This window comes from Hippopotamus amphibius, chromosome 3, assembly GCF_030028045.1.
Source record: "Hippopotamus amphibius kiboko isolate mHipAmp2 chromosome 3, mHipAmp2.hap2, whole genome shotgun sequence".
Classification (NCBI taxonomy): domain Eukaryota; kingdom Metazoa; phylum Chordata; class Mammalia; order Artiodactyla; family Hippopotamidae; genus Hippopotamus; species Hippopotamus amphibius.
This window is the reverse complement of record NC_080188.1, coordinates 71555218-71578218: the sequence shown is the minus strand read 5'-3', so window position 1 is coordinate 71578218 and position 23001 is coordinate 71555218. Positions and strand designations below refer to the sequence as shown.

General features: G+C 47.1%; 1 protein-coding gene and 1 long non-coding RNA gene across 3 annotated transcripts in view; one reads left to right on the top strand and one right to left on the bottom strand.

Annotated features, from left to right (window-relative positions):
* Positions 1-3003: 3003 nt before the first annotated feature.
* LOC130848223 (uncharacterized) lies at positions 3004-7721 on the bottom strand. Its single transcript, XR_009052565.1, has 3 exons — positions 7630-7721; positions 6193-6274; positions 3004-3899 (listed from the first exon to the last, which is right to left on the bottom strand). It is a non-coding gene; the product is annotated as an uncharacterized LOC130848223 (long non-coding RNA).
* The window catches only part of PPP2R2C (protein phosphatase 2 regulatory subunit Bgamma), a 148292-nt gene continuing 132539 nt past the window's right edge, over positions 7249-23001 (top strand). The window contains exon 1 of one of the 2 annotated variants that reach the window (XM_057726398.1): positions 7249-7620. In XM_057726398.1, the coding sequence (XP_057582381.1) occupies positions 7551-7620 (70 nt within the window). In that variant the 5' untranslated portion in view covers positions 7249-7550. Of the gene's footprint in view, positions 7698-23001 lie in introns of both variants that reach the window. The other variant, XM_057726399.1, reaches the window with a different exon arrangement.

The window sequence follows — 23001 nt, the reverse complement described above, 5'->3', positions numbered from 1 at the left end:
TATAGCACTAAACATCTATATTGGAAAAAAAGGAAAGTTCTCAAATCAATTATCTTAGGCTCCACCTGAAGAAACTAGAAAAAGAAGAGCAAATTAAACCCAAAGTAAGAAGAAGAAAGGGAATAATAAGGATCAGAACAGAAATTAACAAAATATAGAATAAAAATAACAGGGAAAGTTAATGAGGTCAAAAGCTGATTCTTTGAGCTTTTGTATCAGTAAAATTGATAAACCTCTTGCCAGACTTATGAGGACAACAAGAGAGAAGACAATATTACCAGTAGCAAGAATGAGAGGATGACATCACTACAGATCCTACAGATATTAAAAGAATAATAAGGGATAAGGGACTATTATGAACAACTTTTTGCTAGTAAATTCAACAACTTAGATGGAATGGATAAATTCATTGAGAGACAAACTACCAAAGTTTACTGTAGAAGAAGATATCCTGAGTAGTCCTGTAACTATTAAAAGAAATTGAATTTATAATTTAGAACCTTTCCACAAAGAAAACTCCAGGCCCAGTCACTGATGACTTCTAACAAATATTTAATGAATAAATAATGATAATTCTATACAATCTCTTCCAGAAGATGGAAAGAGGGGGGATAGTTCCCAAATCTTTCTGTGAGGCAGCATTACCCTGATATCGAAACCAGACAAGGACATTTTGAGAAAAGAAAACTACAAACCAATATCAATATCCCTCATGAACATCAACACAAAAATTCTTAACAAATCTAATCCAACAATAGGAAAAATGATAACACAGCATGACTTAGTGGTTTTTTCCCAGGTGTGCCAGCTGCATTTAACATTTGAAAATTGATCAATGTAATTCATCATATTAAGAATAAAGAAATCCAAACTATACAATAATATAAAAAGACACAGAAACAGCATTTGACAAAACCTAACCCCTATTCCTGATTTTTTTTTTAAATCTCTCAACAAACCACAAATAGAAGTGAACTTTCTTAATTTGATAAAGAACACCTCCGAAAAATCTACAGACTTAATGGTCTCAAATATGGAATACTTTCCTCCTAAGACAGGGGACAAGGCAAGGATAGCCACTTGTACCATGACTATTCAACATTTTACTAGAGGTTATAACCAGTGCAATAAGGCAAGAAAGAGAAATAAAAGGCATTCAGATTAGAAAGGAAGTAAAACTGTCTTTATTCACAGAGGACATGATTGTTTATGTAAAAATCCAATGGGATCTACAAAAAAACTACCAGAATTAATAATAATAAATTTAACAAGTTTGCAGGAAATAAGATCAATCAAAAAAGTTTTAAAGATATCATTTACAAAATGAGATATGGAGAAAATTATAAAACATGAGATAAATTAAAGAAGACCTAAATAAGCAGAAAGTGTTCTATGGGTTGGAAGACTATATTGTTAACATGCCAGTTCTTCTCAAATTGATAGACCATAGATTCAACAGTGTTGAGTGAAAATTAAATCTCAGTAGGCTTATTTTTTAAAACTGACAAACTGATTTTAGAATTCATATGGAAATGCAATAAATCAAATGCAAAGTCAAAACAACTTTGAAAGAAAAGAACAAATTTGGAGGACTAATATGATCTAATTTCAAGGACATTATAAAGCTTCAGTAATTATATTGGTATTGGTATTGGTATTGGTGGTATTGTGTCAAGGTAAACAAATAGATCAATGGAACAGAATAGAGAACCCAGAAATAGACCCACACATTTATAGCAGCTGATATGGCTGATTTCAAACAAAAATAAAAAGGTAGTTCAGTGGAGAATAACTAGATAATTGGTGCTAAAACAATTGTGTGTGTGTGAAAATGAACTTCTATACTTCAGAAAAAAAAATGAACCTTGTCTCACATCATACACAAGAATCAATTCAAAATGGATCATAAGCCAAAATGGAAACCCCAAATCTATAAAAAACTTCTAGGAAAAGTTCACAGACTTTTCTTAAAAAGCCAGATTATAAATATTTTAGGCTTGTGGACATTACAGCTTCTGTTGCAACTATACAACTGCAATTACAGTGTGAAAGTGGCCACAGAAAATGCATAAAGAAATGAGTATGACTGTGTGTCAATAAAATTTTATGACTATGCTGAGTCCACCCTGGGAATGCAAATTTAACTCACTCGATGAATAGTTTAAAGGCAAAAAGCCAGATGATCATATCAATAGATACAGCAAAACAAAGCAAGTAGCCAAACAAAAAGACACACACATTAGATAAATTTCAGTACTCATTCTTGATAAACTCTCCCAGGAAACTATGAAGGATGAGAAAGGGCATCTATCAAAACCCAACAGCAAACATGTTTTCATGTGGAACTTTAAAAGCATTGCTAGACCAAAGACAAAGATGCCTTCTGTCACCACTGCTATTCAACTCTACCTTCTACTGGAACCAACTGAGCCAGACAGCAAATGGAGAAACAATGGCAAAGAAAAAGTCCAAATTGTCTTTAATTGCAGACATAATTGTCTACATAGAAAATCCTAGATAATCTGCTCCCAAAATACTTAAAAATCATATGATAGTTCAACATAACTGCTGGGTACAAGATAGCACACTAAAGTCAACAGCACTTCTCCTGAATAGCAATACCAGTTAGAACATATAAGAGAGGCAAACTCCATTCACAAAGCAGTAAAATCTATACGGTACTTACAGTGAAATCTAAAAACAGGTGTACAAGCCCTACATGTAAGCAAAATTTATAAATTTAACCAGGGGGAAATGATATTTTTCTAATGCTGAATTGTCCCATCCATGGGCATGATCTATCTCTATATTCATTGAGATGTTCTTTCATGTTCTTCAATTAAGTGTTGTAATTTTCTTCCCAACAATAATAGCAAACATTTACATATTATATATGCCAACTACTATTCTAAACACTTCATATTTAACTCAGTTAATCTTTCCAACTTCCCAGAGAGGTAGATATCATTATTGTCTTCCTTTTACAAATGGGCAAACTGAGGCAGAGAGTGGTCAAGTAATTTACCCATGCCAGTCAGCAGTAGGGCTGTAATATAGAGCCAGGCATTCTGGGTCGGAGGTGCTGCTCTGTCCCTCTGTTACACTGCTTCCATGTCTTGAAGGGGCCAGCCTTGCTCAGAAAATTGCAGGACACATGGGGCATACAGGGAATTGGCTAGAAATGCAGTTTGGGGCCATATTACAAAGACCTTAGAATTTATTTTATTTATTTTTTTAAATAAATTTATTTATTTATTGGCTGCACTGGGTCTTCATTGCTGCATGTGGACTTTCTCTCGTTGTGGAGAGCAGGGGCTACTCTTCATTGTGGTGTGCGGGCTTCTCATTGTGGTCGCTTCTCTTGTTGTAGAGCACGGGCTCTAGGCATGTTGGCTTCAGTAGTTGTGGTGCGTGGGCTCAGTAGTTGTGGCTCACATGCTCTAGAGCACAGGCTCAGTAGTTGTGGCACACGGGCTTAGTTGTGCTGCAGCATGTGGGATCTTCTGGGACCAGGGATCAAACCCATGTCCCCTGCATTGGCAGGCAATTCTCAACCACTTTGCCACCAGGGAAGTCCCAAGACTTTAGAATTTAGAATTTAGTGTATAAAAGCTGGCAGCCTTGAAACATTTTAAGCAGGAAAGTGAATGGTCAGCTTTCAGTCCACATGAGGGAGGGTTGAGCCCCTGAATGCTTGTGGGGTGCTGAGGCTGGCACAAGGAGGGGGAAGGTTTCAAAGCTCTGAGAGCACGTCAGCAGGAATGAAAGATGGACAGGCTGTGAAAGCTTAAGGGTGAGGGGTCGAGGATGACTCCAGCTCATCTTGAGTGGAAGGAGGAGGAGGGCCAGTCTCGGTTTCGGGAGTGGATGCCCAGTGCAGCGCTGGAGGTGGTGAGTAGCTAAAATCACAAACAACGGTGATATCTTGTTTGACAAGGTTGTGGAGCAACAGGAACTCTCTTACATTATCTCTTAGGTAAATTCTTCGATATCAGTTACTAAAGCTCCACATACACAGACCCCAACACTTGGCAATTTCCTAACGAGTACACATGCCCAGTGGAAGTAGGTCCAGACAGACCTTTACTCATCATAACCTCCAACTGAAAACCAGTGAAGTGCCCATCACCAGAAGGGTACATTGCAGTGTATCTGTCAACGGAATACTATACAACAGTGAAAATGAATAAACCTCAGCTGCACGTGTATAACAATGAGTGAAACTCAGAAACATAACGCTGAACAGAAGAAACAGATAGAAAGACACTCATACTCTATGACTCTATTTACACAAAGACCCCCACCAGCAAAATTACAGTGTTAGAAGTCAAGATGTGGGTTATCTTTGAGGTGGTTAGCGTGGGTCATGAGGGAGGCCTTGTGAGGATGGCAGTGGCCTCTTTCCCTGATGTAGGTGGTAGTCACACAATTTCACCTTCTTAGAGGGGTCCTCTCCACTCACCCTTTGTAAATAGACCCCTCCATCCATCTCCATCCCCGCACCCCACTTTCTCACTCTTCATGACCTCCATGTTATATGCTCATACTGTCTTATTGATCTTGCCCCACTAATAGGCCACCCCCTTGGGAGCAGAGAGTTTGGTCTGTTCTGTTCTCATTATGCCTATGCTGGAAATGTACCTGCATATAGTAGGTGCTCAACAAACACTCATCAAGAATGAAAGACTAGGGAGGAGGCCGTACAGAGAGAGACATTGGGGTCAGGAGGACAAAGGGGCAGGATGTGCTGAGGGGCAGCGATGCTTGCATATATAGGAGAGGAAGCAATCGATGGCATGCAGTTGAGTGGAGTGGGAGTGGGAGCGAGCAGGAGGTTGAGGAAGGGGCCTTGGTTCTGACGTGGGTGAGCTTCAGGAGAATGGAGGAGACAGTCTGGAGGAGCCCTGAGGGAGCCAGAGGAGACTGCACGGGGGTGCAAGGGGCTGACGCTGAGCCTTGGGGCTCAGCAAGGTTCAAGACCACCAACTCCCGGGTCCCTAGCCTGGCTTACAGGCTGACAAAAGGGGTGGATGCTTATGTTTGGCCAGGGCAAGGCCCTTTTCACTGTGATCTAGGGCATCCTGGAAGACGGGGTGGGTATCTCAGCAGGACTGACAGATGGGGAGGATGGGGTGAGGGGGTCTCCCCAAGATAAGAGAGGCGAGGGTAAGCAAGATGATGATAATGGCTAACATTCCAGAGCACTGATGAGGCCAGGCCCCTGCTAAGCATGAACTGGCCACACCACCCTGTGGCCATGTCCATTTAACGGGCAAGGTTGTGCTTGCCCGAGAACCCTTCACTGTTAGGACTTGAACCCAGCCTGTTCATTTTCCAGTATTTAAGGCTGCAGCCACTTGCTACATGAGCTAGAGAGGTGAGGGGGGAACAGACAGACAGTGGGATGCTGAGTTCTGTTATTAGGTGCAGAGCACTTGAGCAGACCAGACTGGTGGGTGACAGAAAACTGGATGTCAGCCTCTTTCACATCCTGAGGGTCTTTGCATTTACCTGGTCTTTGAAGTGGATACGCACACCTGTGCTATGTACGAGGTGGACACTGTGAGAAAGCTTAGGTGGGGACAGGTGGGGGACCTGTCCCAGGTCACTCAGCAACCAGGTGGTGGCGCTGGCAGAGCCCCAGGCCCCTCCTGGGTCCTGCCTGGTCAATTATGCCCAGCAGCGTGCTGGGGGGAGGGGGGACTTTCACCTCCTTATAGGTTCATCCTGGGCATTCCTATGGAATAAAGCCCATATCTAGCTTCAGAAACTCCCTCTCACCCACCCCCCCACCCCCCTGCAAAAAATCTCAGGCGGCTTCCACCTTCCCCAGTCTTTCCCATAACCCCATCCTCCTACCCCAGCACCTTCTGGACTCTCCGGCCCCACTGCCGTTTGGGGAGCTGCCTGGAGTCCCCAAAAAACCAGTTAAGAAGATGAAAGCATCAAGAATTGCAGGAGTGAGAGAGCAGCTGCACCTTCCACCTGGGGCTTGAACCAACCCCCACCTGCATCTCAGGCCAAGGGGCCCCATTCAGCTTTGGTACCCCTCAGAGGCAGTCTGCACCTTTCCTACTCTCCCTTTCCAAGCAGGTTTTGCTGAACACCTAGGAAAGCTTGCTGGTGTGTCTGTGTGTGTGTGTGGGTGGGGGTGGGGGTGGGGGTGGGGAGAGGGGGGTGGTTGATCCGTACCTCTGATGCCCCCACTGGGCCATGTGCTCCCCGAAGAGCACTCCGTTCATCAGGCAAGGGGTCGGCTTGGAGGAGGTGGCAGCTGGCCCAAAGAGGGAACAAAATAGCTTTTGAGAGCCTGCTCTGTGTAAGGCACTGTGTAGGATGCGAGGCGGGTGGGGGGTACGCTTATGACTAAGGGAAAGGAGAGGGGAGGTTCCTGCCTGGCAGAGAGCGGAGGGACCCGCATTTCCCAGCCTGTTTTTGGTGTGTACCCAGCACTGTTTCTACACTTTATCTCACCAGTAAGTAGAGAGATGAACATGAGAAGAGATCTCGGTACTCTGCCTGGAGGAGGCCAACTACCTCCAGCCATCTCATCCAGAGTTTTGCCTTGTCTGTAGGTGTTGACTCTCCCTCCCCCCAATCCGTCCCCTAGGTTCTTCCCACGGGTCCAGTTTTGCACTCCGGAGGGTCCTGGGAATGCGTCGGACCTACCCTCTTCTACCAATGAACGGGGGCTCTTGTTCCCACTTCACACTCCGGGTCTTCCCCCGCTGTGAAGTCTCCCATTCTCCAGATGCGCCTTCAGCCGCGCCCCGCTCCCTTCCCTGTTCTTCTGGTCGCCGCTGCTGCGCACCTGTCCTCCCCTCTTGTAGTCTCTCCACGCGTGGGCTGTCTCTTCCATAACTGGAGTACCTGGGCACGCAAGGTGCCCCCCAAAGGCTCAGCTGATCGTGTTCCCGCCCAAGCTGGCCATCTCCTTCCTCCCTTCCCTGCTGGCATACCCGGGGACCAAAGGTGCCCACCCGCGAGGCCAGGAGCGCGGAGACTCAGCCTCTACCGGGGCGCGGCTCCACCTGCAGGGTGCTGGGCTGCCCGCGCGCGGCGGGAGGCGCGGGCCGTGGGGGCGGAGGAGCGGGCGGCGCGAGGGAGGGGCCTGCGACAGCGGCGGCGGCGGCAGCGGCGGCGGCGGCGGCCCCAGCCCGCGCAGCCCGGCTCGGCCCCGGCTAGGTCGGCGCAGCGCCGCGCGCGTCCCCTCCCGCCGCCGCCGCAGCCAGGCGCACCGGCACCAGGCCTCCGCTGCCGGGCGCACGGACGCAGCGCGCACCGCCGGCCGGGATGCGCTCCCGGGCCCCGGCCCGCCCCCACCCGCGGCCGCCGCCCGCCTGCCGCGCGCAAGCCTGACCGCGGCGCCCGCCCCGGCCGCCCTCGCCCGTCCCCGGCCGCCCCTGGTCGCGATGCCCGCCCCCCGGGGCCCCGGAGGCCCGCGCCCCTGCTAGGCTGCGGCGGCATGGCCCGCGCGCCCGGCGCGACCTCTGCGGATTGCATCGGTGTGCGGCGGCGGGGCATGCCCAGGGCACCAGGCACGGCCTTCAATGGGCGAGGACACGGACACGCGGAAAATTAACCACAGCTTCCTGCGGGACCACAGCTATGTGACTGAAGGTAACGTACGTGTTGTCTGAGGCCCCCTCCGGCCGGCCGCGGCGTGGGGATGCCGTCGCACCGAATGCCCTCCGAAGGTTTGGACCGCGCGCTGTGTGTCGTGTCCCCCCACCCCACCCTACCCCACCCCACCCCGCCCCGGGTCCGGGAGGGAGGGAGCCCGAGGGCGCCGGCCTCCGCTGCCCGGCGGCCGGAGAGGGCAGCGCCCTCCTCCGCGCCGCCCTCCGGCAGGCAGCTTTCCGCCCCCAGGCCTGGTGGCAACCTGAATCGGCCCTGGCTCTCATTTTTAAAAAGGCCACCTTTGCGGCTAATCTGATCAAGAAATCCCGGGGAAATTTAGTGGCATAGAATCCTGGGTTTGCCCTTTCAGCCCTGCCCAGAGCCCGCAGAATTTTCTAGGCTCCCCACTACCCGGAGACGAAGAGGGACCCAGAAAAAAAAAAAAAAAATTCCATTGCCAGATTCCCTTAGAGGCTCGCGGTCTTCGGCCCCTCCCTGTGCCTCCAGAAGCAGGGTCCCTTAGTGGGTGGAAGAAGGCGGCTGATTTGGGGTTCATCTTTTATTCCTGGCGAGTTAAACTGAGAGAGGAACAGCTGACCCTAAACTGTCAGAATTTTACCAAAGAGTGGGACATGCCACCGCAGACGGGCCCTACGTTTGAAATCCCCTAAATTGGCCCTACAGCCCAAGCCCAACCCCCACTACGAGGCTGGGGGTATCTAGAGGGTCAGCGGTCCTCTCTTTTAAGCCTGTAACTTCCAAGGGTTCCTCTGCTCCACCTTGCCTAGGGAACGGTGGGGACAGCTCCTGGGCCGCAGCCAGGGGCCCTTGGAGTGGAGCCTCCATTGAGGATGGGGAGAGCTAGCCGCGGGGTGTCAGCATGCAGCGGTGGGGACACTTGTGCTGGAGACCTTGCCGGGTTAAGGGGCTGTCTGCATCTTCCCTAGAGGCTGTTGGACTGGCTGCATAAGTGTTTGTGGGTTCTTAGCAAGAGGTCCCCTGGTGGGTGCCTCAGTGGGAGGGGCCCTGCGCTTTGCGTGCCGCGGAGACTGGTGCGCGTGGGAGCCAGTGTCAGGAACCTGTGTGGGCTCGGAGCGGTGACTCGACTCCCGGGTGCTGTCTACCGCGCTGATGCCTGGCTCCGCCGGAAATGAGGCCGAGGAGTCCGTAGCTGGAGCCCTGCCGAGGCCTGGGGAGCGCTGGGCCAGCGTGGGGTGGGCTCCCAGGCGTCTTGACCCAGGGGAGCAAAGGCTGGGTGTGTAACATGGGCAGAGATATGCTGAAGAGTGGCGCTCCCCGCTCCCGGGAGGAGAACCGCTGAGTCATGCTTTGCTGATGGGTGTGTGTACGGAGAGGGGGGCAGGGCAGCTTGGGCTGGGTGAGGGCTCTGCCTCAAGCTAGGGGTTTGGGGGGCTGGGGGAGATCCCAGGCAGCTGAAAGCGGTCTTTTGTCGCCTGCCTTGGAGAGGCTCAGGAAGGATCAGTGTGTTTCCTGGGTATTCCTTCTGCTGGCAGCCTGCAGAGAGGCAGAGGTGAAAGGCTGCTGGGTTGCTGGCAGGTGCCCCAGTGGTCTGGCTGGAGCCAGGAGAGGGGATCTTGGCAGGTCATTCTGGTCTGGCTTTCTGGAGGAAGCCTCCGTTTCCCATGTCTACATTGAGGATGATGGGACAGGGCGCTGGGCTCTGTGTTTGAAAGTATTTTAAAAGCACTGCCTGACTCATAGTGGACATTTGCAAACCCTAATTCTTTCTTTATCCTATCTCCCCACCCCACCCCCACCCCCTGCCTGGTGTTTATCTCACAAATTCACCAGCTCTTAGAGGGGAGGAACAAGGGAGAAGTGCATAGTAATCAGAGTAAGAAGTGATGATTTTTGATTGTTCATTCATGCAACACATATATATCAAGCACCTACTATATTCCAGTCAGCTTTAGCCCTGGGGACTGGACGCAGGTCCTGCCCTGGGCAGCCTGTATTCTAGAAGGGAACCCTGTTATGTGGATGGATCTCTTTTCCCCATCTGTGAAATGGGAGTGAATAATACCATTCACAATAGCACAGAGTAGGTTACAGATTTGGATGTCAGACAGACTTGTACTCAAATCCTGCAGGTATTAGGGTTTCTGTGAGAGTCAGGTAAGATGCTGGATGAAGGAGCCATCTCAGAACTACAGACTGTGAACTGGCAGCCCAAGTATGTGGAAGACCCATTATGTACTGAGGCCTCACAGGAGTTCCACATACCCCGCACCCCCATTTCATAGATGAAGAAACTGAGACTTGGCCTTTGTCCATATCCCAGATTCAGTGCCAGTGTGTAGAAGGCACAGAGCTCAGGGCCTAGGGATGCAGCAAGGAACAAGATCTGAAGTTCCTGCCCTCGAGAAAACAATAACAATAATTATTAAAATTATATGAGATTTCTGGCCTCCCTGCTTGAAAATAGACTTTCACACTGTTGCATCTTGCCGCCATTTTGTGCTCAGCACAGAGAAGTTTACAGATTTGGATGTCAGACAAACTTGTATTCAAATCCTTCTTCTGATTCTTCAGGTGCTGAGCAAGTTACTAAATGTTTGGACATTAACTTGGACAAGTTACGAAATGTTTCTGAGCTTCACTTTCTCCCTTTAAAGGAAGAAGTAATAGTGACTCACCTTGTAGGATCAGTGGTTATGCTAATTTAGGAGGCACCTGGCGCAGTATTTGGCCTGTTGGAAGCATTTAATAAATGGCACTGTTATCATTTAAAAACCTTGCTCCTGGAGGAACTTCACAGCAAATAATGGATGCTGGGAGTTTGCAGAACAGCCAGGTATACAGATTCCTGTTCCACCTGGTCATTTGGCCACAAATACTCACAATACCCTCGTGGCGCTGATCTACTTCCTGTTCCTTATGCAGGCAATTTTTTCTTTCTCTTGGGGTATTTGCACTGGCTGTGTCCACTAACTGGAACACCCACCTCCTGCTTTTCCTTCTCATCCCTTAGGTCTCAAGTTAAATGTCATCTTCACCAGTGGGAGTCTTGCTTGAGTTCCTCAGTTTCTTCCTGTAAAATCTCAAATACCTTGGGGAGAGTTTAGGTTTTGTTAGTCATTCACACTTTGGTGTGAATTAGTCAGAGCAGCTTTCTCCCCCCCTGACTCTGAGCTCAGCTCAGCTGATTGAGGGCTGTTGTGATCATAAGGCATGAGTTCAGGTCACTGTGATGCACAGAGAACTTTGCAGGGAACGGTGGGTGTTGGGGAGAGCATTACAGTTGAGGTTCTTAGGACAATGGAAGGACCTGAGTCCTAGAGAAAGGGGCCTCAGGGTTGGGAGAATGCCAAGGAGTCTCTGTTTAGACCTTTCTCAAGACCCAGATATGGCTCTAGAAAGGACTCTTCCTGCTGTGTTCTCTTGCTGCAGCCTCAGGACTCAGCTTTAGGGTGAGTTAAGTAGATATTTCTAAGCTAAATTGAATCCACAAAATGCATTCATCCTCCTTTTCAGCATTTACCAAGCACATCCTCTTCTGGGTCTGGCCCTGGGCAGGCAGGGATGGTCCAGTGTACTCCCATCCCCTTGCAGTGACTGGTCCTGAAATGGACATGGGAATCCTTTCTGGAGGTTGAATGGAGAGTAGAGAGAGCTGCAGGAAGCCGGTCCCTCTCTTGTGATGGAACACAGAAGCCCCCATTGCTGCTGGCAGCCACCTTGAGACCACGGAGGGAGCCAGTCTGAAGCTAACAATACCGTTGCTGGCAGAGCAGAGTGAAAACTGGGGACATTGGTGACATCTGTGACTCCTGGATTAACCAGGCCTGATGTTCACCCTGCCTCTGGGCTACCAGTTCTGTGAGCTGCTACATTTACTCATTGCTTCAAACTGTAAACCAAGTCTCTGTTACTTGCAGCCAGCAGCACCCCCACTTGCACAGCCTTTACTGATTGTCTGGAAAACAGAAAGGCTGCCCTGTCACTCATGACCAGGATGCGAGATACCTGAAACCAGGAGGGATGCTGATTTGTTCGCTTTCTGTTTTAGAAATCTTTGATCTCTTTCATGCACTCAAGTCAAAGTTGCAGAGTTCTGATTTCCCCTCCTTGCGTTTCCAACCAGATGAGGTATCCCAAGATCTGGTGCCAGGAGATCTGCATTCCTGTCAGGGTCTGGAGACTTGCCTTCCCAGTGGGGCCTGCTCTGGGTCTGTAATCTTGGGCGGGTCTCTCTGAGCCTTAGTTTCTTCTCGAGATTATTCCATAGCTCACTTGAAACAAGGGATATGCAGTTGTTTGATGCTGTAGCATCTTCTCTGTGGACTCCCCAGCGAGCTTCGTGAATGGAATACTTTTAGTGAACTCATGGCATTAAATGGCTTAGTGTGTGTGATCATGCCCAGCCCAGGGCCTAGGGCACAGTCGGTACTTAATAAATATTGTCCATAAATAACAATGTCCGTCCTTTAGGGGTTAAAGTTAGAGTAGCCCTGAGAGCTTTCATCAGACTAACTAGCCCAATTCCATCTCCACCCCCAGAGAGATTGGGCTAAGAGGGGAGGTTATGTCTGACAGTGACCTGAGTCAGTCCAGAAGGAGAGCAGCCTTTGATTTTTTTGAAATCGTTGTTCCTTTTGCTTCCACTTAGGACCATCCCTTCCATGAGCTTGCCTGGGTTTTCAGAAGCTCATGTTGTCTCCACTTAAGGGAAGGAGGCTGCAATGGGACACCACTGGCTGTCCCCCATTAAATGAGAAGTAGGGGTTTTCTCATTTGCTTTCTGCAAGATGGAAATCAAATGGTAATAAAATGCTTCCACATCATCTCCTAGTTTTTATTTGCTACAGCTTTTGGTTTTTATCCTTAAAGTCAGCAGAACTAAGGGATATTTCTTTAAGAGGTGTTTTAGGTCTTGAGACCTGAAGGGTAGCTGTGTGAAATGCTGGGGCTTAATGGAGAGGATTACAGAGTAACAATGCAGATGAAGAGGAAAGAGTGGCCTCTAGATACAAGTTGTTAGCTGTTTGCCATAGCTCCTTCGCATCTTTTTTAAATGTCCATGTGTGTTTTTAATAAAAGCTTTAATCTCTCCATATAAACCATTTGGAAGGGTACTTTCCTCATTAAGCATGAGATTATAAGAATTTTCCAGTGCTTTGCAACCTGTGTAGGTCCCATATTCAGAAGGATCAAGAACCCTCTGCTTGGTTTAATTCTCTGATATCCTCATCTTGAAATTTCTAATAATTGTATCTTTGAACTGGTGTTTTGTAAATGACGTCTGATGGGACAATAGAGCACAACTGTGAACAGAAGTGACATGTGCAACAAGCGATTCCACTGTTCCTTGTGCGGCTTCCGTAACAGGCTTACCTGGTGTCACTTTGAGTGTCACTGAGCTCCTGCGCATCCTGGGGCCACCAGAATTCTGTGCACCGGTCAGCATGTCCATGGTTGTGTAAACAGGGGCACTGACAGCTCAAGAGGCCACGCTTTCCTTTTGAACCAGAACTTGTTCTGAATGCAGAAAGGAGGCAGTGACATTCTAAGAAGCACAAGGACCAGAGAACCCTATCATATCTTGTTACTTGTGTGACATCCCTGGGCTAGCTAATCATTGCTTCTGAAAATGATGGCAGCAAAAGAAAGGGAAAGCTAGAAAACCATAGTTCCTGTTCCCTTCAACCTTCATTCTTTGAGGGTAGAGGTGTGTGCCTAGAACGTGCAAGCATCAAAAGGTGAAATACAAACGTGCAGTGTTCCCACTGCTCTGGTAAGAACAAGTGTGCCTGTAGGAGCTACCAGATACAAATTGTGTAATTCAGTGATTCTGAATTCTAGAATTGTGCATTCTAGAATCTTCTATTTGCATTTAAAGCTGGAATTACACAATAGAATGAGCGATTAAATTCATGGTAATAATTTCAACTTTTTTTTCAGTTGTCATTAAATAGCAGATAACTAAGACAAGCCATGGAAAAAAAGCTTTATATTTTTGTACCTTTAATGATACTTTTCCCTGCTTTTTACCTTCTGCATTTTCACTTTGCACTGGGCCCCACAAATGCTATATAGTTGGCCCTATTTTGCTGTAGGGAGGGGGCTGGAATTCCTGGGATGGTTGAATCCTTGGCCCCGCCTCCCACCCCCTTAGCTTTTGTGATTGGTGGAACTAGTGAGATCCTGTCACCCATTGGACAATTTTTCTCTGTTGGGCGGGGCTATAGTATTAAAGGTCTCTGCTCCACCCCTACCCATGGGGCCCCAAGAAGAAGCCTATGTTTCCCTCATTTCAGAGTCCAGACTTTAGCCCTGTCTCTCCCCACAGGCCCAAGAGAAGGGTCAGAGGAGAAGAGTTCCCTAGCTCATTTCCCTCCTCAAGTTCATCATTAAGAAAGAAGAATTTTTTTGATTTCCCTCTTGTCCATCTTCCCTGTGTGTACTCAAGTCCTATCAGGAAAAGGATGTGTAACTGGTTAATTCCATCATTTTACTGGCTGCACACTCTTCCTGCAATAGATGTCAGTTCAACTCATCATCCTCAACTGATGGATAATGAGGTTGCTAATTTTCTTTTAAAACTAACACTGAGGGAAGGAATGCTATGTGTGTAGGAAGACACCCTATTCCCATCCCTCCCCTAAATCTGGAATAATTTTCTTCAGAGAGAGTCCTGTACATGCAATTTTATGTAAAAATTATGAACGTGTTTAATGTTCTTGACACACATTGCCAAATTATTCTCCAGAAAGTTTCTCTATCTTACCTCATGCTGATCAGCATTAGGTATTCTAATTTGTTTGACCTTTGCAAATATCATAGATGAAAAATGTTTGTTTAAATTCATGTCTGAATACCAATGAGGTTGAACATTTTTCCCCTTTTGTTCAACAGACATTTACTGATCCCCCTTATGTGACAGGAGGAGGTTAGATGCTGGACATATGACATTGAAGAACAAGGTCATTTACGCATTCATTCATTCAACAAATATTTCTGGAGCGCCCACTATGTGCTAGGCACAGAAGAAGCCTATGTCTCTGGGCAGGGAGAGTGAGGTGGGAGTGAGAGGAAGGAGGGAAGAAAGCTGAGACCAGAGCCCCAAGGTTCACCAACATCTAAGGGACAGAGAATGAGAATTCTTGGTGGCCACCCAGGTAGGATATAAAACAGGAAAGTCATAGAACCAAGAGAATCCCGGAAGGGAAGGGAGAGAGAGGGGGCTGGCAGGAAGAAGGGTGGATCACCCAGCCTTAAATGCTGCCAAACAGTCAGGACAACTTGGGAAGCATCACTCAGGTGGCCACACCCACCCAGCACCTGGTACCCTTGGGCTCTATTTGTTGATGCCATCTTCTCATGAGCCTTTATAGTCTGCACCCCTAGTTCTCCCGGTTGGCACGCAGAATAAGTGGTTCTCTGTGACCTGCTCTCCAGGGTGGCTCCTTGCCCAGCGGACACCCCCCACCCCAGTCTTCCTGCCCTGGGACAAAGGCTGCAGGTCCCAGAAGGCAACATTTCTAGAGTTCCACTCTCCTGGTTTAATTTTGTGGACACAGGCCAGGCTATGTCCTTGAAACATGGGCCTATCCCTCCCATGGTCTTGGATGCCAGTGAGAGAGTGGGCTGCCTCAGGAGGGAGTCTGGAGTCACTGGAGGAATCTACCAGCCCCACAGCACCCTGGGGAGTCCTGTTAGTTAACCCAGGTCTCCTCACCAGTCAGCCTTTGTGCAAAATTACTCACCTGGTCTTTAGCATTAAATAGTTATGAAACAAACATAATAGCCATCACTATGAATGATCATTTATTGAGCACATGCTATATGCTGAATGTGATATTGAGTAGCTCATATTATTGGATCCTCACAAACTCTAGTGTGTGTGTGTGTGTGTGTGTGTGTGTGTGTGTGTGTGATCCCCATTTTACAAAGGAGAAAACTGAGGCCTGGGCACTTGCCCAGTGTCACATGGTTTGTAAGGGGCAGAGCTGGGGTTTGAATGCCAGCAATCTGCCCGCAAACCCACCCTCCTAACCTCCACAATGGCTGGTTGGACCAACAGGGCAGGGACAGGTGGCCCATTCAGTTCTGGTTCTGCACCCAGCTTCAGAGGGTCTCACAGTTTGAACCCAGGCATGGTACTCACACTGGACATGCAGCCGCACTGCATCTGTCCCAGCCGTGTGTGGGTGAAGGTAATCCAGGTGGGTCAGTGGGAGAGGGCTCTCCTCCACTACATCGGTGGGGGAATGGGGGGATGATCACAGCTCTATAGAGGACAGGTGCTTTGGCACTAAAGGGAGCGGAATTCCCGGGTTGGGAGTGATGGCGTGTTGAGACACAGCATTCTAGTGCATTCCAGGCAGAAGGAATGGCACATGCAAAGTGACACATGCTTGTCCCCTGACAGTGTCTGGACTCCCCTGCCTGAGCCTAGGTTGTGGTTACCAGCCTGCCTGGGGACCAGGGCCCACCTGGGGCTGCTGTGCTGCCCAGGATGGCATTGCTTCCTTGCACAATGGGATCCATTGTCCTCCAGAACCCTGGGCTGAATGGCACATTGAGGCAGAACAAAGGCTACTTAGAGGCTCCGGCTGCCCCAAGCAGGGATGGGATCTCTAACTGCAGCACCAGGGCCTCCTCTGGACCAGCCTGGCCCCTTGCATCCTCCTACCGCCATGCCCCGCAGAGGTTGCAGCCCTGAGCCCTGGGGCTGCCAGGCCTGAGCTCTGCTCCTGGGCACAGCTGTGAGCCTTGGCAGGTTCTTCAGGCTCTGAACAAGTTTCCCCATCCCTCGAGCAGAGGGAGAACTACTAGCCACCTGGGCTTTCTGTATTAAGTGCAATAATGTGCATATTGTGCTTACATCTCAATAAAAGGCAGCTACTTGTATTGTCATTATCAGCTTTTGAATTTCTGTTTATAATTTCAGTAAAGTTTTAATGAAAACTTTCAAATATGTGCAAAAGTAGAGAAAATAGTATATTGCGTTGCTCCTCATCCATCCCCTTGCTTTTCAGCTGCTCTCGAGATTTTGCTGGACTTTCTTCATTTACTTTCCCATCCTTTTGGCTTAAGAGTATTTAAGTAAATTCAAGACTCCTGTCATTTCACCCCTACATCAGCAGGCACCTCTGAAAGGTGAGGGCGTTCCTTGCATAACCAAGTACCCCTATCTCACCTAACAAAATGAGTATGAATTCTTTTCAATCTAAATTCTGGTCCATCGTAGTAAATCAACTATACTTCAATACAAAATAAACAGATTGACTAAATCTGGTTCGTCTTAGCAATATCTCCAGTTATCTCAAAAATGTCTTTTTGTAGTTGGTTGGTTTGACCCAGGATCTAAATTCCTGCATTTGCATTTGGTTGTTCTGTCTCTTAAGTCTTTTCTGATCTAGACCAGTTCTCCATGCTGACTTGCTGAAGACATTGGTTACTGTTTTGTAAGGGTTACAATTTCACGCCCCTCCCCACCTCCCGTCTGTAATCCCTGTGTGAATCCCAGTTGCCTGACCAGACTGGATGCTGACAGGTGTTTTTCTGGATCCTGGGAGTCCCCTGGATGTGCCCTTCTCTTTTAAGGACCCCGCCTCACCACTAATCAGCCAAGAGATCCTGGGCAGGTTGTTCAGCAGTGCATGCCATCTCCATCAAGAGCTACCCAAATTGCAGACTCATGAGCAAGATAAATGGTTTCTGTTTGAAGACACTGAGTTTTGAGGTTAGTTTTTGCACAGCGATAGGTAACTGAAATAGTCATAGACCCCTGAAATTGAATTCCCGGTCCTGCTCGGCTCCTGAGGCCGCTTCTGCAGCTGCTGTGCTGTCTCCTAGATTCTGTGGCTGCTTCAGGACCTTGCAGTAATTTCCTTCTTGTTGATGTTAGCCTGAGTCAATTTCTGTTGCTTGTAACTAAAGAACCCTAATTCCCAGGACCAGTCAGGAAGGGTGACTCAGCTCAGATCATAAGACAGGACTGGAACCTGGCCTTTCTGAAACGTGGGACCCAGAGTCCTGTCTCATGCAACATCAGGTGTATATCCTAGACATGTCTGTTTCCTCTGTACACAGCTCAGCACCTGGTACCCACTAGGTGCTGAATAAATGTGTGTTTGAACAAATGTGAGGGAACAAATGTGAACAAATGGCATATCTTCAGATCTGACTCCAGAGTAGTCCAATTTGTTGTCCAAATGCCGCCCCTCCCCCGGCGATCTTCATTTTGCACAGTTCCAATATGTCCAGATTTCAGTCACCGCAGTTTAGTTCACTAATGCCAGTCCCCCAACCACATAGCCCAGATTTCAGCTACCACAAAATGGTAACTGTGAGTAATTGCGTAAAGTACAAACGTTGCCGCTCACTCTCCAGCCCACAAATAAAAGATGAGCATCTGATCTGTGACCAAGTCACTTCTTTCAGTGTCTGTTGCTGGTTGGTCGCTGTGTATCTGTTAGTTCACACACAGACAGCAAAGCATGTAGTGATGTTATCTCCTTGTTTCCCGGTGATAAACCCACATGACGTTTTACAAAAATGGATAGTCAAAAGGGAATTTCACCCACAGAGATGATGTTCAGAAAAAGAAATAAAGAAATAAAGGAAGGAGAGGAAGGGAAGGAAGGGAAGGGGAGGGAAGGGAAAATGCTGGAATTGGAATTTGGATTGAATGTAAATGGACTTATAGAGGAAATCACTGAACCTGGGAATGTTGAAGCTGTGACCATTTGAGATCCTTATATGCAGCCAGGGGAAATAAGTCAAGGTGAACTTATTGACATAAATGAGGGAAGTGCCTGTGACAAAAAAAAAAAAAAATGAAGATGTCCCAGGGGAGGTGACACTGGCAGCACCCTTCATGTTAAAGGAACTCTTGAAGATATTCACAATGTTGAAAGTGCAGAGGATAGAATCTTGGAAGCTGATCTAAACTTAGAAAGGCAATTCCCCAAGGCATAGATAAGATGTTTGCCCAGCATCGTAAATTATCCAACAAGCAGAGGAAGCCAGCGCTGTTGAAACTAGTCCAGATACATATTTTACAAAGAAATAAAACACTTGAATTCTCAATGTTTCTAATGTTTTACATGACTGTGTACTAAATAAAGTATTAGTTTTACTCTTTTTTTTTTAATCTCCCTATACATTTATAACCATCAGTAAGAGAGTTTTTAATGTCTTTAAAAAAATTTTTTAAGGTCATGTAACTTTTGTAATTTCCACATTGATTAACATCACTGAGTGTTTCAGTTTGCATGGCCACTTTTTGGGTTCCACACAGTCGTGCAAAGTGAGATCTCCCTGAACGCATGCCAGATGGGCAGTGTCTATCCTGTGTGGCTCTTCCGCATGTCAGGGGCTTGGTGATGTTAAACCATGGCTGGAGGATTGGAGTCAATATCCTCCTTATTGAAAGCAGCAGCTCAAGAATAATAAATAACTCAGATTCCTTACTGCGAAAATGGTTAGGCAGCCGATAGATCCCTGGGAGAGAGCCACAGACCTTCCGTCCACTGTTTGCACTGTGCAGTTCACTAGCCAGCCTGTCTGCTTCAGGAACAATCCATCATGGAATGAACTGGCTGAAGGAGTCAGGGGCTGAACGATAGTGGTTCCTGTACCAGCTTTCAGTGTGAAAGGTGATAAAAAAAATTCCTGAACATTTTCTCCAAGGAGAGGTAAGGCTCTTTACCGAAGCTGTAAAAATATAATCCATCATCATAATGTGTCCCATATTGTCATACTCCGGGAGCCAAGGTGCATGTATGTTAAGATGCTCCTTGCAAGATTTTAATTTTCTTTCTCTATTTTATCTCATTGCAGAAACATTTGAAAAACACAGAGAGTAGAATAAAGAAGGGAAAAAATAACATCCTTGACTCCATTGCCCTGGAAACATTGTCCCCATTTTGTTATATTTCTTTCTTACTGCCCCCCTGAAGATTGTAATATAAATACAGTTCTGTGTCTTTTAAAAAAAGATTGTGATATAAATACAGTTCTGTGTCTTTTAAAATATTTAACACACTGAATCATCCCTCTATATTATTACAGACTCTGAGTAAACAATTTTTAATGGCTGCAAAATAGCCCATCATATAGATATAATTACTTATTCAGTAACTATGTATGGATTCATCCGTTGGGGTTGGTTGCCTGCAGTGGGTATGTGGGTGGGGAAGGAGGGTACAGGAAAGAAGAGGAATAAGGCACAGCCCCTCCCTTGAGAACCCCTGGAACCAAGGAGACATAAATAGGCGATTATAATACAGTGTGATGGGAGCTGGGATGCAGTGGGGTCCTGGCGCAGCCTGGGAGCAGATGGGCAGAGAGGCTGAGTCCAGAGCAGAGGAGCAGCTGGTCCAGCAGGGGAGTAGGGAGTAGGGGAGAAGGCATCCCAGGCATTAGGGATGTTATGGACAGAAGCTCTGAGGTGAGAAACAGCATGGCTCTAGGGTTTCTGGAGCATTAACTTGTGGGTCTTGGAGCTTCTGGGCAGATGTGGTGGATGAACACACAAAACAGGCTGCTGATGGGAAAGGGGCCTTGATAATCTGTCCAGGCAGAGAAGGAAGAGGGAACTGAGGGTGACCAGAGGTCTCTGGGAGTTTGGAGAGTGAAGTGGGGGAGTGACATTCAGAAGGGGATGTGAGCACTTCCAGGAGAGGCAAGAAAGCCCCAGTGAAGTGCCCAGATCCAGGAGTGGAGAGGGATGAAGGTGAAGTTCATGGGAAGGAGAGGTTGTCCTGGAAGGCCTGGGGTGGAGGCATGCGTGGTGGAGAAAGGAGGGTTGAGCCTTTGGTTGATACAAGCATGTTCCTAAGGCCAGTAGGTGTGGATAACAGTGGATAGAGGGTGGAGAGACCTCCCACTCTTAGACACTCATATCCCAGCTTTGAGTTTTTTAAATTAAGATGTGATGAGCATCCTTGAGAGTGTACTTTTCTCCCCTGTATTTCAGGTTATTCCTGTCTCTGGCTATCTGGGAATGCAGTGTCTTGGTGAAAACATAGGAATGTTTTTAAAGGGCTTGAATAAAGATTTGAATATCATGTCCACTAAACTGAAAATAAAATTTACCAAAATTTTTCGTGTGGGTGATCTTGAAAAGAGTAAGTCCACATGTATAATGCAGCTCTGGAGTAATCTGTAGATTAGCGCAAACCCATCAGTCTCTGTCTCTGTTGCTTTAAAAAAAAAAAAAGATCAATTTCAGCTGCAGTACATGGTGACTTATGGCTGTGTTCATTGTCTCTTGATGTGTGTCTGATGGGTGATGGGGCTTTGGCTGTGCAGGAGAGGAATCGTGCCGTGAATCTTTTTCCGTGTGTGTAAGTATCTTGTCTTCATGGTAAAATAGTAATGGTGATGGCCATGACAAGGGAAGCTACCATTTCCTGACTGCAACAATGTCACGAGACATATATCCATGATCTCATTGGAACTTTATACCCACTCTGGGGGGTGGTGCAAATGAAGACCTTTTATATAAGAGGAAAGGGAGCCCCAGAGAGGTCAGGTCGCACAGCTTAAGTCACACAGTGGCGTCATGGTTACTACTACCTCATAACAAATCATTCTAAATCTTAGTGGCTTCAGACAACAGTGGTTTTACTATGTCCCCTCGGTACTGTAAGTCAGGAATTTGGGCAATCTGTTCTACATGGCAACTGCTGTGTCTCCCTTCTAGGCTGCTAGGCAGGCTGCTCTGGGGCGGGGGGATCCAAGATGGTTATGCTCACATGTTCAGTTTGTGGTAGGGCTGGTTGCTTGGGAACTGTAGACCTGGCCTCTCCAGTGTGGCAGTCTCGGAGCACTTGGACTTCTTGGGTGGCGGCTGGCTTTCCCAAATCAAGTGTCCCAGCAATCAGGTGGGAGACCTGACTTGCTCTCCTCCTCAGAGTCTCACATCACCAGTTGTATGACTTTAGTTCAGTCAAGTTGCAGGCTGGCCCAGGTTAAAGGGGAGTTAGATTCTACCTTTGGATTCAGGAAAAGCCAGGTCACACTGTGGAGAACAGATGGGATGGGAGACAGTGCTGGGGACCCCCTTTGAGCAGCATCGTCTGCTGCAGACGGCTGGCTGGGCCAAGATCCGCACTGGGCTGTGTCTGACCTTGAAGTTGCGGCACCTCCCTTATCTCCCTGACCAGTCAGAGGAAGCAGAGGGCTCATCCTCCATACCAGTTCTCTCTTCAAAAATGTGGAAAGCATCTCATACTTTTGCCTATTTAAATACAGAGTTTGTGACAATGTGCATGAACCTTGAGGTCATTATGCTAAGTGAAGTCATACCATATGATCTCACTTATATGGGGAATCTAGAAAAGCCACACTCAGAGAAACAGGGGCTAGAATGGTGGTTGCCTGGGGCTGGGAGTGGAGGAAATGGGGAGATGTTGATCAAAGTGTCCAGTTATAAGATGGGTAAATTATGGGGATCTAATGTATAATCTGTATATCATATAATATAATCTATAATCTATAGTATAATCTGTAGCATGGTGACTATATTTAATAATACTGTATTACGTATTTGAAAGTTGTTAAGAAAGGAGATCTTAAATATCCTTACCACAAAGAAGAAATGGTAATAATTTCTTTTTTTTTTTTTAGCTCTTTATTGAAATATAATTGCTTTACACTGTTGTACCAGCTTATGAGGTACACCAAAGTGAATCAACTGTATTTATACACATATCCCCATATTCCCTCCCTCCCGCGACTCCCCCCCCCCCACCCTCCCCGTCCGGGCCCTCTAAGGCATCACCCATCTCGAGTTGATCTCCCTTTGTTATACAGCAACTTCCCACTAGCTATCTATTTTACTGTTGGTAGTGTATGTATGTCTATGCTACTCTCTCACTTCATCCCAGCTTCCCCTTCACCCCCCACCCCCCACCCCCCAACTCCATGTCCTCCAGTCCATTCTCTGCATCTGCATCCTTATTCTTGTCCTGTCACTGGGTTCAGCAGTACCATTTTTTTTTTTTTTTTAGATTCTGTATATATGAATTAGCATACAATATTTGTTTTTCTCTTTCTGGCTTACTTCACTCTGTATGACAGACTCTAGGCCTATCCACCTCATTACATATAGCTCCGTTTCATTCCTTTTTATGGCTGAGTAATATTCCATTGTATTTATGCCACATCTTCTTTATCCATTCATTTGTTGATGGGCATTTAGGTTGCTTCCATGTCCTGGCTATTTGTAAATAGTGCTGCAATAAACATTATGGTACATGTTTCTTTTGGGATTATGGTTTTCTCTGGGTATATGCCCAGTAGTGGGATTACTGGATCATATGGTAGTTCTATTTTTAGTTTTTGAAGGAACCTGCAAACTATTTTCCACAGTCACTGTACTGTACCAACTTACATTCCCACCAA